Source organism: Drosophila novamexicana, unplaced genomic scaffold (assembly GCF_003285875.2).
Source record: "Drosophila novamexicana strain 15010-1031.04,08,12 unplaced genomic scaffold, DnovRS2.1 tig00001270-arrow-arrow-pilon, whole genome shotgun sequence".
In the NCBI taxonomy this organism is placed as follows: Eukaryota; Metazoa; Arthropoda; class Insecta; order Diptera; family Drosophilidae; genus Drosophila; species Drosophila novamexicana.
The window spans coordinates 1,102,679-1,119,190 of NW_020824847.1; the positions used below are offsets into that span (position 1 = coordinate 1,102,679).

Consider the following 16,512-nt stretch of genomic DNA (forward strand, 5'->3'; position numbering starts at 1 on the left):
GCTAACAAGTTGGCCAACCGAATGGGCCATAACTGCCTAACTGACCACCCCTAAGAGGCGGACAACAAAGGCAACTGAAATGTGTTTAACAAGTTATTTGTTTATCGATATGCTACAAGCATACAAAAATGACTAACAAAGGGTTATAATGGCATGAAACAGGCAGCAGGAGGCATCTGCTCAGCTCGTGGAGTATGTCTTATTTTGGACAGTACGATCTGAAAACTTCCTATTTGGAAAATGAACAAAGTTGTTGATAATTAATCGATAGCATCTGCCTTTTTCAGAATATCGATAAATATCGATTGTGAAACTTGGACTTTTAAGCAAAATCTCGAAGACTTTCAAAACTTAAGGCTACAAATTGGAAGAAAGCTACAAGTTTTTACATCTATTCGATAGTATTATCGATAAATATCGATTGTGAAACTTGGACTTTTAAGCAAAATCTCGAAGACTTTCATAGCTTAAGGCTACAAATTGGCAGAAAGCAACAAGTTTTTTATATCTATTCGATAGTTCCCGCTTTTAAATAATATTATCGATAAATATCGATTGTGAAACTCGGTCTTTTAAGCAAAATCTCGAAGATTATAAAAGCTTAATTCTACAAATTGGAAGAAAACAAGTTTTATATCTATTCGATAGTATTATCGATAAATATCGATTGTGAAACTCGGTCTTTTAAGTAAAATCTCGAAGATTATAAGAGCTCAGACTACAAATTAAAAGAGAAGAACAACAACTAGTTTCTATTTAATCGATAGCACCTTTTTAAGAATTGTATCGATAAATATCGATTGTGTGACTTGATCTTTTAAGCACAAACTCAAAGATTATACGATGTAATATAGACAAATACATAGTTCCTCATCGAAGTTGAAAAGCAACCTAGCTTTAAAAGTTCCAGCTATGTGCTTTGGTATTTGCACACATTGGGTTGCCATGCTAAAGATCTGAACATTTCATAAGCATCGGACTATAAAGACCCAAGTTACGCAAGAATGCATTTTCTAAAGACAGTTTTTAAATGTATCCAAGAATGGAAGAAAGCTCGAATGTACATAACTGCAGGGTATCTCCTAGTCGGACACGCACTTTTGCATGATCTTCGTCGACTATGGAAGCATTTTTTTTATAATTATTATTATGTTGCACAATAATTATTGGTATTTCTTTGATGTGATTCTATTCAAACAAGGCTCTAAAATCGATTCAAGCTAAATTAATTTCAACTCTTTTTCAATCATAACAAATATTTAATATATAATATACCCAAAGGCCAAAGCTGGCATATTTTTTCACATTTTTTGCCTTTGTCTTTGTCGATTTGCATTTACATGAATTGTCTTGTAAGCCTATTTATCAATTTTTCAGTGTTCGGCGGTGTTAATGTCAGAGACAAGATACTCGTATAGCTATTGTATCGCCAGGTATTACAATCCCAATCCCCAGCTGAACAATCAGGTAGCAACGGCAACACCCGTAAAACAATGCCAAAAGTTGTCCCAACAAAAAACTTGCCAATGATTGTGCTCATAAAAAAAAAACAACATAAAACCAACAAAAAACATAAACACAACAATATGCCATGAAAGGGAAAAACAATATTGAATATGAAATTGCCAGCGAGGGGCACTCGATATATATCTCTATCTATATATAAACATATATACTATTGGAAATGGGTGTTTGGGTTATAAAACGTCAACATCAAACCACACACACTGAAGGATCTATATATATAACTGATTGATTCTCACTTGGTGATTGACTGATTCATGACAATCGCGTAATGCTAGCCTTAGAAGCTATGGAGCTGCATTTTGCGCAGTAAAACTTCTTGCCTTCTACTTAAAAAAGCGAAATTTGAAAAAAGAAACAAACTTGACTCCGACAAGCCAAACACAAGCCAAAATAACTGTGCTGCACAACATAAACTTTTTAAATATCGCCCTACTATGCGATTCTCATTTATAGAAGTCAGCCTAAGAGGTTTTTATGCTTTGATTTAGGGTCATCTAGTAAACTTTAACTCTGATTATACTCTCTCTTTCTCTCACTCTCTCACTCTCTTACTCTCACTTCCCCTCTCTCCCTCTCTCTATCTCCCTCTCTTTGTCTCTTTCTCTCTCTCCCTCTCCCTGTCCCTCTTAAGGGATTCCCATTTTATCTTTTGACCAAGCAGCTATAGGCTGCGGTTCATGTAATTTCGGGTTTGAACCAGCACATTAAAAGAAACCGGCTTGCAACCATGTTATCTATTTATTTCCAACTGCCAACTTACGTATGCTTCAGATATTACAACTCAACGAACGCCTCGCGTTTTGACGCTGAATTTGTCAGTTGACTCTTCGGGCTCTTCGCGGTTTGCCCACCTTGAACACCTGCCCCCCCCCCCCCCCTTCCCGCACCATCGCCTCCCCTTGAGCTGCGTTGCCAAGCCAGCTAATTGATACATAAAGCATCGAGCATTTTGGGAACAGGCAGCAGCCGCGACAGCCAAAGCGTCGCCGGCGATTTTTTGGGGCGTGTTTCGGTTTTATTTTATTTCGTTTTTTTTTTTGGCTCTAAGCTGGAACCTGAGATTCATTGATTGGCATCATCTATTATGCATGCATGGCTATGGATGCAAATCTGAATGGATGTGGAAACACACAATTTATGCAGCGTTCCAATGAGGGGGGGGGGGGGGGGGGGGAGGTAGGGCGGGGATGGGGTCCAGCTGCTCATCGCGCTAAACTTTAATGGGCTTTTAATGTGTGGCTGCTTTCTGGCCTACTGAATGGCCCCTTGCCCCTTGCACCTTGCACCATGCTGTCTGCCTCTCTGCGCTGGCTTTTCATAATTAGCATTAGCAAATTGTGCTGGCAGTTTGATTAACCCCAATTACATCAATCAAACGCTCAATCGTTCAATCACAACATTTACACATGTCCTTCACAGCAACTGCGACCTTTCACCTGCCACGGCGCAGCGCCTCTGCGTTTCAGTTTCAGTTTCTGTGTTTCTTTTGTTTTTGTTTTTTTTTTGCAGAAAAATCGCTGGCGACACGTGTGTGGCCCAAGTGGCAAACGCCAGCGGCTAAAAACGCATCAAAAACTAAGCACGCGTTTTTTTTTGTTTTTAATATATTTATTTATTTTTTTGTTCGCAACATTTTGCCATTTTGCTAATTGCCATTTATTAACTATTTATTTGTTATTAACAAATTAAGCAATTTACAATAATAGCTTTGGCAGGCGACAAGCCAGGGACAGGCATTGCCATGCCTTATGCCATGCTCGACGAGGAGATACCACGCATTTGGAAAGCAGAAAATCAATTTAAGCTCAAGTAAGACATTAGGCAACTTTTTTATTTTGTCAAGGCATAGAAGAAGACATCTCCGAGCCTACAGGGTATTTGTATTCTAGATCGGCAGCAAGAGCCGAGGGAATATAGTCAAGTCCGTCTGTCCGTCCATCCGACTCCGCGTCCATTTGATTCTCTATGAACTAGTCTCCCAGTCTTAAAGCAAACGTCTTGAAGGTCCGTTTTACTACTGCAGCCAGTAAATATGTCGGAACCGGATCGTAACACAATATTATATATATATATACTGCAAAGAAAAGAAATGCTTTTGGGTTTGAACCAGCAACCTCTCGCTTGCTAGTCCAAACCTCCCACAGCTAGACCTTCGCCAAGAAGCAAAAGCCAAATAATAAAGCTGCAAGGAAAAGAATGATTTTGGGTTTGAACCAGCAACTTCTCGCTTGCTAGTCCAACTCTCCCACAGCTAGACCTTCGCCAAGAAGCAAAAACCAAATGTTAAAGCTGCAAGGAAAAGAATGCTTTTGGCTTTGAACCAGCAACTTCTCGCTTGCTAGTCGAACCCTCCTACAGCTAGATTTACGCAAGAAAGCAGCATTAAGCTTCACACACAGGTCATCAGCACGTCGCATACTCCAGACACATTTCTTTTGTTCAAACTTTGACAAATCGCGCCCGACAAGAGCTATAAATTAAAAAAAAGGTCACTCTAGAGCAGCTTTTCTTTGCGAGGCATAAAACAAAACGCTTTGCGAGCCGGCATTATAACATAATCAATGCACAATGATTCTGCAGCCCATCTGGAGATTTATGGAGCTGCGAAGTTGAAAGACAACAGACGCCAGTTTTAAATAACAGTTGATTTAATATTTATTTTGTTTGTCTGCAAATATTCGGTAGTCTTTTGGCCAAGTTTCGGGCCAAACGATGTGCAATATCGTATAATACAAAAAATACATTTGGTTACATAATTACATCATTTTTTTTTTGTTGCGCGCGTTTACATAGAAAATTTTGTGTAATCAAAAAAAAAATGTTTAAAAAAAAATTAACAACAATTTAAAAAAAATATATAATGTCTCAATTATATACAGTATTTACAGGCGCCTGGCTAGCCGCTTGGTCGGGCTTAGGCCCAGCCGCCAGCTGGCTGCCAACCACCGCCGCCGCCGCCGGAGGACCAGCCACCGCCGCCACCACCGCCGCCGTGTCCACCGCCACCGCCGCCGCCGCCACTTAGCTTAATGATTTTGATGACCTTGGTGGAACCGCCGCCGCCGCCGCCACCGCCGGATGACCAGCCGCCGCCGCCGCCGCCGGAGGACCAGCCACCGCCGCCGCCGCCGCCGCCATGTCCGCCGCCGCCGCCGCCAGCGCTGCCCAGGCTGATGATCTTAATGAGCTTTATATCACCACCACCGCCGCCGCCGCCTCCATGACCGCCGCCACCACCGCCCGAAGACCAACCACCACCGCCGCCGCCGGAGGACCAGCCGCCGCCGCCGCCGCCACCGCCGCCGCTTTCGGTAATCACCTTGATCACCTGCACATCGCCACCGCCGCCGCCGCCGCCATGTCCTCCGCCGCCGCCACCGCCCGACGACCAGCCGCCACCACCACCACCGCCGCCCGAGGACCAGCCGCCACCACCTGGCTTAGGCTTGGCCGTCACGCTGGCCGCCCCAATCAGCAAAAGACAGACAAAGGCCTGCAAAGGAATAGGTAACATGAAAGTTAGCAACAACTACATGACTCTCAAACTGCGACTTTAAAACTGTAAATTTTAGTCTCTAAATATACATTATCCGACTCTTAAGCTGTGACTTGATCATTGTGATTCGCCAACAGTGATTTTTAAGCAATAACTGTTAAAGTTAGCAGCAACTATGTGACTCTAAAACTGTGCTTTTTAGTAATTGACTCTTAAACTGTGAGTCTAAATCTACGAATATACTTGAATGGATCTAGAACTGTGACCCTAGCCTTTAAAATTATGTTCGCTGAAGCGCTGAAATTGTGACTTATTTGTTAAGACTCGGAAACTGTGACTGTTAAGCAATGCCTGTTAAGCTGTGACTGTGATTCTAAAGCGCATGCGACTTTCAATCGGTGTCCTTTAGTCGTTGACTCTAAAACTGTGATTCTAAGATTCTAAAAATATTGGCTGTGGCTATTAAACTGTGACTTCAGGAGTGAGCTGTGACTCGCAAATTGTTACTCTTAAGCTCTGACTGTGATTCCAAAAGGCGTCAGGATAATGAGCAACAATGATATGTCTTTCAAACTGTGCTTCTATGTCTTCGACTCTCAAACTGTCACTATTAGCCTTTAAATAGATTGCTGTGCCTTGAAAACTATGGCGCTGAATCTCTAAATATATTCGCTGGGACTCTAAAACGGTGACTCGAAAAGTGTTACTATGTCTGTTAAGCTGTGGTTCGCTAACTGTTACATTAAAACAGTGACTCGACAGTTGTGACTTCTAAACTGTGATCCTTGAGCTGGGACTCTAAGACTGTATCTCTTTCAACTATGAATGCACAACTGTAAATGACAAAATATGACTCAAAAACTGTGATCTTTGAGCTGAAGTTCTGAGACTGTGACCCTCTCGACTATGACTCTACAACTGTAAATTACGAACTGTCATCCTGGGACACTACTGAAAAATCAAACTGTGACTCTAAAACTGTCATCCTTGGCTTTAAATTAAATATGCCACTGTGGCTACTCAGCTGTGATCCTAACGCTAAGAATCTCTGAATGCAACCCCCTCGACTATGACTCTAAAACTGTTAGCTACAAACGGTGACTCCAAAACTGTGGAAGATGCAAGTGCTCGCGATTTCCGGTACCGTGAACTGCACTTGTTAACAATTTGCGGAAATGGAAGTGAACGTGTGCAACAAAGTTCGTTTTGCCCTGTGACTGCAAAACTGTGACTTTAAAAAAATATAAAGTCCTAGCTGGCGACAACAAAAACAAAAAAAAACAATATAATCCTCAAGCCTTTGGCAACACAAACACAACAAAAATTAAAAAAAAAATTAAAATAAAAGAGGAAAAAAAAAACGAAATTTAAATGTTGCACGCGGCGTATGCGCAATATGCGTTTGGTATATTGACACGTTCCACAGGCACCGTACGTACTTTCATGGCTGCACGTTGAATTATGCGATCGCTTGCTTAACTGAGTTATCGGTCTATATATATATATATATACGAGTATATAATGTTGCTCCTGTGATATCCTGCGTTGGCTGCTTGGAGTGGAATACGAAACAACACTGACATGACCAGAGCTGGCTGTGCGGACTTTTATACCCAACTACCATGTTGGCACACATTAACCGGAAAAACGTTTTTCCAAAAACCATTCGCTGCTCGCGGCCGCCGCATTCGCTATGCATGCAACAAGGCAGGGCGTGCGGTGTGCTGCGGTGTATGGCATCTACAATTTTCCCCGCCGTTGTCATGATTATTGCCAACCGTCTGCAACATTGTCGCTCTCTCGCCGTGTGTGTGTGTGTGTGTGTGTGTGTGTGTGTGTGTGTGTGTGTGTCGGTGAGTGTGCCTGGCAATATGGGCCAAATGCTGCCGCATCATTGCCATTAGGCGAAAGTGAGACTCAGCCAGACACCCGCAGAGTGCCCCTACCCCCTCCATAACCCCTGGCCCTTATGCAGCCAGCCGGGCAGCCGGGCAGGCAGTGGCAACAAGTCATAACAGGCAACAAACTGTTGCTGTCCCATCTGCAGCAGCATCTGCCAGCGTTGGTTTCGACTTGTTTGTGTTGCATCCGCAGCAGCGGCAGCGGCAGCCGCAACCTCAGCCACAGCATTAACTGCACCTTTCCCATTACATAAGCAACGGCTGCTGTAGCCCAACTTGCAACTTGTTGCCCCTTTTACTTGTTGTTGGCCATTTGTTGATTAACATCTGCCTTTGTTTCTTTTTTTTTTCCATTAATTTGTTGTTCGTTCGCAAATCGCAGCACTTGCTGCCGCTTCTCGATTCTATTAAGCATATTCGCCTGGCACACGCTGCGTATGCGTGATATTTAGAGAGATTGCGCATGCGCAGCGTATACGCAATTTATACGGCCAGCACATCAATCGCTTTTGCCTGGCATTCAGCTGCAAATTGTATTTATAATTTACTGAGGGTCAGGCATTTTATTGAACATCTTCGTCTAAACGCTTGCAAGAACCGCAAAACTCATCAACTTGGCAATGTTGGCAATTCTTAAGCAGCAGCTGCTTGGCCAAGTGAGTTTATGGTCAAGCTGACTTCAAATATATAATATATTTTAGAAATTCAATGCTTCAATGCCCACTTAACGACATTTGTGGTAAGCAAGCTGCTAGCCCTGAACCCTTTGTTTTCTATATAATCCTTACATATATAATCAAAAGCATTTGGCAGCGTAAGCCTTGGCAAGTAGACAGATTCCAGAAGATTCCATTTTCTAAGAGTCAAAGTTTCCAACAAAAAACAACATCCACAACGTCCTAAGATTAGGCTTTGAGCGTTGAACTAGCAAGCGAGAAGTCGCCAGCCCAAATCAAGCCAAAATTTTAATATATAAACTTATAAAAAATGTTTGGATCTTCAAAATGTTAGCTATAATAAATAAAATAAATAATTGTGTCGAAAGGAACGACGAGGTTTCGTCTAATTTTGTAACTGACTCAAATCGGGCGACGCCGGGTAATTTTTTCCAGCATTGTAATATTATGGCCAAAGCTTTCAACTAGTTCTAGTATATCAAAGCAAATTATATAATATATACACATATATATAAAACTGTATGTGCTGACAGACTGAAAGATTGACAGATTGACTGATTGATTGACTGGCTAACTGACTGACTGATTGATGATCAACGCACAGATCAAGCCGTTAGAGCTAGAAAGCGAAAATTTTCACAGAAGTTACCTTATTCGATGTAGGGAAATTCCACCCGCAAGCGTGGAAAATCGTGAAAAGCAGTTGTATGCAACTTTTTTGCTTACCATCCGATTGGCCTCAAACTCTAACTTTCCAAGATCTTCTTATCTCAAATGCATGTGATATAAAGTGGTTCAATTATTTGTTGGATGAAACAAACAAGCTTGCTCTGTGCCAAATGTGATTATGGGAATTCCACGCACAACTGTGGAAACTAAGCGAAAATTTCTAGCATGCAACTTTTCTGTTGGCTTTGAATTCATTTTAGATGTCTAAGTTTTTCGCGATTGATTAAAAAAAAAAAAACAAATTGCATCTTGAAGGCAACTTGATCCAAAGTAAGTCAGTTTTTTCGGATCAATCAAATCGGGAGTTATACGTTTGGGGTGGAAATTTCTATGCCTCTTTGTCAAAAGTCAAAGTTTTCTGATCTAAGAACAAACAAAGTTGAGACACAGAAATTGAACTAGGCGAAAAAAGAAATACTTGAATATGCATTAAAAGCCAGACGAAACGTTACAGCTGCGCTTATAATTCCCAATTGGTTAAGGCGTTTTCTTTATGTCTAAATAAACTGTCCGAACTCTCAATAATCGGACTTTGGCAATATATTTTCAATTTGAGAAACATAAATTAATATGAAATAATTGTCTTAATTGAGCACTCGTCGCGGCATTTGTGAAGTGGCACGTAATTAAGCGGAGTGTCAAGAAAACGCGCTACAATTCTGATAAGGCCAGCTGATAAGATATTCAGAAAGAAAAAAAACAAGAACAGAAAAACATAAAAACTCAAGAAATTGCAATCGCAGTGCCATAAAATGCTTGCAATAAGCTCTGAAGCGCTTCGATCGGGATACATTTTCCAGGGAAATTGTCAAGATGATGCAAACATATTCCCCCCCCCCTACACACAGTCATCCCCCGCACCCCAGCAACGGGTTACGCACAATGCGAATTGCAAATTGTGTATTTTGTCAGGCAAACAAAATGCAATCATAAAACTGCAATCAGCTGCACTTACACAATCGCAGCGAGGGTTGCGCTAATACAAAAAACAAAAATAAAATTAATAAAAAATAAATAAAAAGAAGAAGAAGAAAAAGCTCGAAGTCAAATGAAGTGCAGGCGGCCAAAAGACAACGTCGCGAGTCATCCCCCAAGTCTCGATGCCAGTTGCAAATCATCGAGACCAGATCCATGAAATATATACATATATATATATATATAAAAGCCAGGTGAAGAAGAAGAGTGAAGAAGCCAAGACACGACACCGAAAAGGCGCATAAAAACAAGCAAGAGGCTCTTCTGGGCAGTTACCGACTAGCGTATACCCTAAAGCCGCTTCCAACTCAGTAATAAAAATAGATAAATTGATTCCTCAATGGAACTCGATGTATATACTCATGTAGAATCGTCATGTCAAATTTGTAGACTCTAGCTCTTAAAATCTGCGAGATTCGCTCAAAAAACAGGATTTCGATATCGATTTTTATCGATTACTCTGAAACGGAGCAAGTTATCGGATATCGGAAATAAGCTCGTACTGCGGGAGCAGTAGAAGCACCTACATTCCAAATTTCAAGTCTCTAGCTCTTATAGGTGCTGAGATCCTTGCGTTCATACAAACGGGCGGACAGACGGACGGACGGACGGACATGGCTAGACCGACTCGTCTATTGTTGCCGATCAAGTATATATATATATACTTGCTATCTTCTGTCTGTTACATGCATTTTCTCAAGTGCATTATACCCCATTTAGGCATTTTCAATGGATACAGGGTATAAAAAGCTGTGGAGTCAGTTGCCGCCGCAACTCTCAGCTGGCAACTGGCAACTGTCAATGGCAGCCCGTTTTGGTATAATGATAGAGGAGATACATAGGTTTCCCTCATTTGTTCGACGTAGACCCGGTCACAAAACGCTTTGCGTGAGATACGAGTGCATTGTATTCATAATTATGCTGCGAACACTTTACCATTTCCCCCCTTTTTCCAGTGCTATGGGTGATTCCATAGCACTTGAATACTAATAGTCAAGTATTTGAAACATCAAAGCAAGTTTGCTGGTTCTAACTTTTTATACCCGGAACCCAGAAGTAAGCTCCTCCGACCCCAGAAAGTATATATATTTTGGATCAGCAAACGAGTCGATCTAGACATGTCCGTATGTCTGAACCCAAGGATCTCAGAGCCCATAAGAGCTAGAGAAATTTGGAACTTAGGTCCTTCTACTGCACCCGCAGTACGAGCTTATTTCCGATTATCGATAACTTGCCCCGTTTCTAAGTAATCGAAAGGAATCGATATTGAAATTCTTATTGAAATCGAACAGAAATCGCTTTAGACCTCTTTAGAAAAAATACTCTCAAAAACACACACAAAAACAAATGAAACTGTGAAAGAAATTTGAATTGTGCGTCAAATTTAGTTTTGGTAATTGAGAACAACTTTTGTAAATTGTAATCGAAAAGCGTTTTTAACGTGGATAAATAAAATGTGAGTATGCATTCAGCTGGTCAGTTATATTCGATTATTCATAGTACGGAGTTGTATTCACTGAGTTATGATCCATACAAATTCAAAGAGAGCCAAGAAAATAGTTAATACTGGAATTGCAGGGTATTCATAATTCAGTGCTAACCGCCCGTCGCTGTCCCCTTTCCTAGCCGCCGAGAGTTCGCTTGGCATCCACTGCGAGTCTTTGGTCTCCTTTGTCTTATACACTTTCTGAGGGTATTTCAAGTTTGTCGTGAAATGTGCAACACATCGAAATACCGAATCGATCGGATTGTTGTGCATAACATTTGCTATTCATTCTTTATTTAAAGATATCTTTATCAAACGCAACTTCTATATATGAGTAAAGTTCTATTTGTATTATATTATATAGCTGCCATAGCATTAATCAGTCAATATATCAGTTCTAGTATGCAAAATTTGTTTATATTTCAATATATCTTGACCAAACTTTGCATCTATAGGCATGATTCTTCTATATGACCAAAAAGCTAGTCGAATCGTACTATTATATCATATAGCTCTATAAGAAAAGTCAATCGTATAATGGATGTTTGTATGGAAAACTTTATTGCTATTTCTGAATACAACTTCAACCAATTCATCAGCTATTCACAACCATATTAAATCGGTTTACTATATGGCCACAATAGGCACAATGGATCGGAAATAAAGCTTTGTCTCAAAAGCATTTGTAAGCCACATCCATATACATATATATTTAATTAATGGCGTTACTTCTTTTGTTTCTATTGCAAATCTTTGTTTGAAGCCTTCTTTTGATGATATGAAAGGGCATTCAGTCTTCGCCATGCATTAGCTGCCTTTGTTTTAAGCCGCCAATCAGGAAGCAGCATCCAAAATCGCGACAACCTCGACCTATGTGCAGGCAAATGCATGCATGTGTATGCGTGCGTGTGCATGTGTGGATCTGTGCTTGTATTGGCGCAAGTGAGCGGCGTTTACGCCCGCTGCTGCGACGACGGCGACGGCTGCTGCGGCGACGGCTGCTGCTTCTCTGTAGTGTAGTGGAGCAGCAGGTCAGGTAGCGACGCTCAAGTTGTTGTTGTTGTTGTTGCTGTTGTTGCAGCAGCACAAATTGCGGCTCATTTAAATGAACGCTGTCATCGCAGTCGGTACAAAACTTGTTTTCTTTTTGTTATGCACTGTACTTTTTGAAAATGGCTGCATTGATTTTGGGCAAACGTATGTAACATGCAAAAGGAATACATATGTACATATATATATACATACATACATATATATACACATATATGTACATATATATACTGCCCTAGTCCGTTAGCGCCATGTTCTTTTGCATAAACGTGTTCAAGTCGAGAATTTTGAAATATATGAAACTCATCAGCTGTGTATAGGGTATCTGCTAGACGTGCATGCCCGACTAGAGCACGCTTGTCTGTGTTGCTGTTTTTTCTTTTTCGTTTGTACAAATTGCAACGGTTGAACTATGAGCCCGCCGAAATTGCCGCATCGAATTCGCCGTCGCACAGCTTGGCTCAGCTCAGCAACTGTTTGTGTGTGTGTGTGTGTTTGCGCTCTCTCGCTCTGACGCGCTGCTTGTTGATACAGTTGTTGTCTTACAGTTGTTTACTTCATTCTTTTTTTTTTAAATTCGGGGCCGCTTTGCCCTGCGGCAATAAATATGTATGCATAATAATTTGATCGAAATATGATGTTTTCTGTGCCAAATGCCACGGCAACAACAATAAAGGCAGCTCTAACAGTTGCTATCTTTGTCTGGCTCGATGGGTTTCCGCCTGTTAGGTAATAGCCGTTGCTTCCTGCAAAGCGAGACAGCAACAACAACAACGGTGGCATCCTGCCAGTGTTGCCATAACGAGCGTACATCATTTATGGCAAGCATTTATGGCGTCACATTCTCCACGCGCGTCTTCGGCCAAAAAAAAGAAAACGCAACATTCTTGTATTTTTGTTTTGTTTTTGTTTTTTTTTTTTGAAGAAAAACAATTCTCTTTCTCTGTTGAAGGGGGTGTGGGCTGGGCGTGGGAAGGGGGGCTCATAAACAAATCAATTACAATTTGCTGGACAATGGGAATACATGTGAGAGAAGGTAGCCTGGCAACAGTTTCGTAACATTAAAAATAATATAAAAAAAAATTTTTACATATATATATGCGTGTGTGTGTGTGTGTGTGTGTGTGTATGGTAGAGATGGTTGCGCTGCTCCCACTGCGTGCTCCAGTTCGTCCAGATTACAGGCGACCATAGCGCGCCTGGCTGGGCTTGCGATCCGTAAAGAAGTTGCGCAACACCAATATCTGGACGAGTCCAATCAGGATCACAGTTGCCGTCTCCAGCGATGCCCAGACCATGACACGCTGATTGATATCCTCGGCACGTTTGCGTCCCTGCGCCTCGCGCAGCCGATGATGCGTCTGGGCGTCCAGTATATCGTTGAGGGCCTTGTGTATCGCCTGGGATGATGTCTCCATTTGGGTTAGCACCGTGGCGTGCTCATCGACGCCGGGCAAAGCCGGCTCCTCGCCCACCTGAAAGTCCACGTAGACGATTTTGTGCGAAAACGCCGAAAACTTGTTGCTAAAGCAGGCGGTATAAACGCCCGTTGTCTCGGCAATAAACTGATGGCTATCAAAGGTGGCACGGTTCAGCGAATAGATGATCTGATTCTGTGGATCCTTGAGGACCACATCCACGTCCAGTTGACCGCCGGCGGATACTTGAAATTCAAAATAGGCGCTCGTATTGCGCTTGATCTCCTCGTAAAAGCAATCCTCCGCATTGTCGCCCAAATCGAACGTGAACTCCACGGCGCAGCTGATCTGCAGCAGCGCTGCCAGCACCAGCAGCGACAGCAACAACATTGGGCTGCTGCTGCTGATGCTGCTGTTGTTGCTCTTCTTCTTGCTGCTGCTGCTGCTGTTGTTCTTCTTCTTGCTGCTGCTGTTGTTGTTGCTGCTGCAGTTGTTGCTTTGGTTATTCAGCTGCTCGTCGCGCATTTTGATATTACTTTTTCTTTTCTTCTCTATTTGGCTAGTTATTGACTAAAAAAAAAGAGCGTTTGCTGCCACGCAGCAGCTGACAAGACTTAAATCCTGCGTCGATATCGGCTTTTGCTCAGTTACAGCTGCAAAAAAAACACACAGACACACACATACACATGCACACAATTAATTATCTATTCAAGCGAATTGTCGTTTGCCGGCGCTCACCTGTTTAATTCGTTGGTGCAAGGTCTTGTCGCTCGACTGTTCTTTCGGCTCGATTGTTGGCTTTAAATATAACAACAAAAATAATAGTCAATTCCTCGTTTAAGACGGGCCAAATGTTCTGTCAACGTGTCAACACTTTTTTTATTTGGGGCGTGCGTTGTGCAGCACTGTGCGCGCAGAGTTGCAAAGAACACGTATGTCTTGAGCTAACAGCGCTGGCAATTGCTGTGCTGTAATGACACTTGATGTAATGGCAGAACTTTACAGCGGCATATTGATAAGAGAGTATTTCACAAGTTTAGCAATCAAAAACTTTTGTAACTGTAAATCATTGCTTAACAGAATCGTTAATTATCTAATGTGCGCGTTTGGTGTTTAATGCTCAATGTTTTTGAACCGAGAATTCTTATAGATAATTTATTTTAAAGAAAAACACATTAGAGCATTGATAAAAAAAAACATATTGTTGTGCATCGCTACCCTTAATTTAAACCGGCAACACAGCTTAGATAACAGAACTGGAAAAGAGCACTGCAATAAATGAGTAAGTGTCATGCCAGCACACTGCTAATTGCCTTAACAGAAACGCTCACATAACATTAACATAACAGCTCAAGAGCACAGCAGTAAATAAGCGTCATGCCGGCACACTGCTAATTGCTTTAACAGAAACGCTAACATAACAGCACAAGAGCAGAACAACATGCTCTCGAGCAAGCATCATGCCGGCACACTGTTAGTTATTCGAACAGATACGCTAACATGACAGCACGCGGATCGCCGCTTTGCAACACTGTGCAGCAATCGAAATTGAAAGAATTTTGTTTGTTTAAATTCTGTTGTTGTTTTTTTTTGTTTCCTTTCCGTTTGTTTCGATTCATAGCAATTGCCAATTGATACGCCAGCATGCCGGTGGTGGACCTGACTGTCGATCGCAATCTGCTGTGCCCCAACTTCGACGGCTACAAGCTCTCCTTCGATGCGGTGCCGGTGCTCCGCCAAGGCTTCGATCGCGATCCGCTCAAGCTGGAGCCGCACCTGAATCAATATTCGCTGCTGCATGTGGAGCTCTTCGCCAAACACAATCTGCTCTTCTCGGATCCGTGGGCCCGTCACAACAGCTACTACATGAACAAGGCCCACCAGCTGGTGCTCTGCTCCTACGATGAGCAGCACGGCCAGCCGCGCGCCCAGCGTGTCGTCTATACGATGCGGCGCGAGGATCACGGCGACGGCTATCAGCATCTGGTCGGCGACTACAACTATACGCTGCGCTTCATATCCGAGAAGTACTGCGTGGTGTGCGACGGCATGCTGACCTACCATCTGCTGGAGACCGGCGATCGCAGGCGCGACACCAGCTGGCAGCTGGTCACCCGGTCGCCGGTGACCAGCGACATGGAGCAGCGCGGCTTTGTGCTATACGATGCGCGGCTGGACATGGTGCAGGAGCGCAAGCAAATCTCGCTGATTGGCGGCCATGTGAGGCGACGCGAGGCCGCAACGCCGCAGCAGGCGGACGTGCATGTGATGCAGCTGATCTGGTCGCGCTGGACGCTGGACAGCCTGCCCGAGGCGGGCTGGTCGTACAATCTGTGCGAGCAGCTGGAGACGCCCGGCTCCATATACTATTGTGCCTTTGAGCCGCGCGCCGAATCCCTGATCGTCTGCTCGAACGGTCAGCTCCAGACGCGGGCTCAGCGCGATGCGGAGCTAAACGCAGAGCAGGAGCAGGAGCAGTTGGAGGAGCAGGTGATGGAGGAGGGGCAGGATGAGGAGGAGGAGGGGCAGGAGACGGCGGAGCAACCGCCGGAGCCAGAGCGTCTGCCCATACCAAATCTGGAGGAACCCATCGAAGAATGTGACTTTCCATTGGGCAGCAGCGATGACGACATCAAAATGGGTATGCAACACACACACACACACACACACACACATACGCGCACACCTGGCTAATCCTTCCGTGCATTTGCAGTTCGCTTCAATCTGAGCACATCCGGGATTACACACACGATATTCCTGGGCGCAATACCGCCATTGTTTGCGACCTCGCTGCGCGCCGGGTATCCGGCGGCATTTGTGACACGTCAGGGCGTGGACGCGTCCGTTTGGCTGCAATTGTATCAGCCGTCGAAGCCGGGCGAGTGGGGTGTGCGGCACGAGGGCAATCTGCATGCGTTCGGCTATGTGCAGGCATCCAAGCAGCAGCGCAAGTTTATTGACTGTTGCCCCCAGCTGGAGTATGCGGTTATATCGGAGAGTTATCGGCATTTGTTTATATATAAGCCGCGCTACGATTCCGCCGGGGGATTGCGCAATCGCAACGGGCCGCAGGTGGTTATTGGCAAACAGAATTTGGTCACACTGGACGACGATCTGGGCGAGGTGCTCGGTCTGGTAACTGCAACAAATGTGATTACGGTGCTCACCGAACATGCTGTACTCTATCTACAGGTTTAGTTTGTATTTAAAATGGAAAAAAGAAAGAAACAACAAGAATTAAGCACGCCCTTTT

General features: G+C 43.4%; 3 protein-coding genes across 3 annotated transcripts; 1 reads left to right on the forward strand and 2 right to left on the reverse strand.

Moving 5' to 3' along the window:
- Positions 1-4,188: 4,188 nt before the first annotated feature.
- On the reverse strand, positions 4,189-6,573 carry LOC115766873 (loricrin). The gene is made up of 2 exons (XM_030710934.1): positions 6,463-6,573; positions 4,189-5,020 (listed from the first exon to the last, which is right to left on the reverse strand). The coding sequence occupies exons 1-2, from the start codon at positions 6,466-6,468 to the stop codon at positions 4,442-4,444; spliced, it is 585 nt and encodes a 194-aa protein (XP_030566794.1). The 5' UTR covers positions 6,469-6,573; the 3' UTR covers positions 4,189-4,441.
- A 4,100-nt stretch (positions 6,574-10,673) lies between these two features.
- LOC115766911 (nudC domain-containing protein 1) lies at positions 10,674-16,492 on the forward strand. The gene is made up of 3 exons (XM_030710990.1): positions 10,674-10,761; positions 14,881-15,900; positions 15,973-16,492. The coding sequence occupies exons 2-3, from the start codon at positions 14,904-14,906 to the stop codon at positions 16,455-16,457; spliced, it is 1,482 nt and encodes a 493-aa protein (XP_030566850.1). The 5' UTR covers positions 10,674-10,761; positions 14,881-14,903; the 3' UTR covers positions 16,458-16,492.
- LOC115766912 (transmembrane emp24 domain-containing protein 3) lies at positions 12,729-13,678 on the reverse strand. The gene has a single exon (XM_030710992.1). The coding sequence runs from the start codon at positions 13,647-13,649 to the stop codon at positions 13,020-13,022; it is 630 nt and encodes a 209-aa protein (XP_030566852.1). The 5' UTR covers positions 13,650-13,678; the 3' UTR covers positions 12,729-13,019.
- Positions 16,493-16,512: the final 20 nt, after the last annotated feature.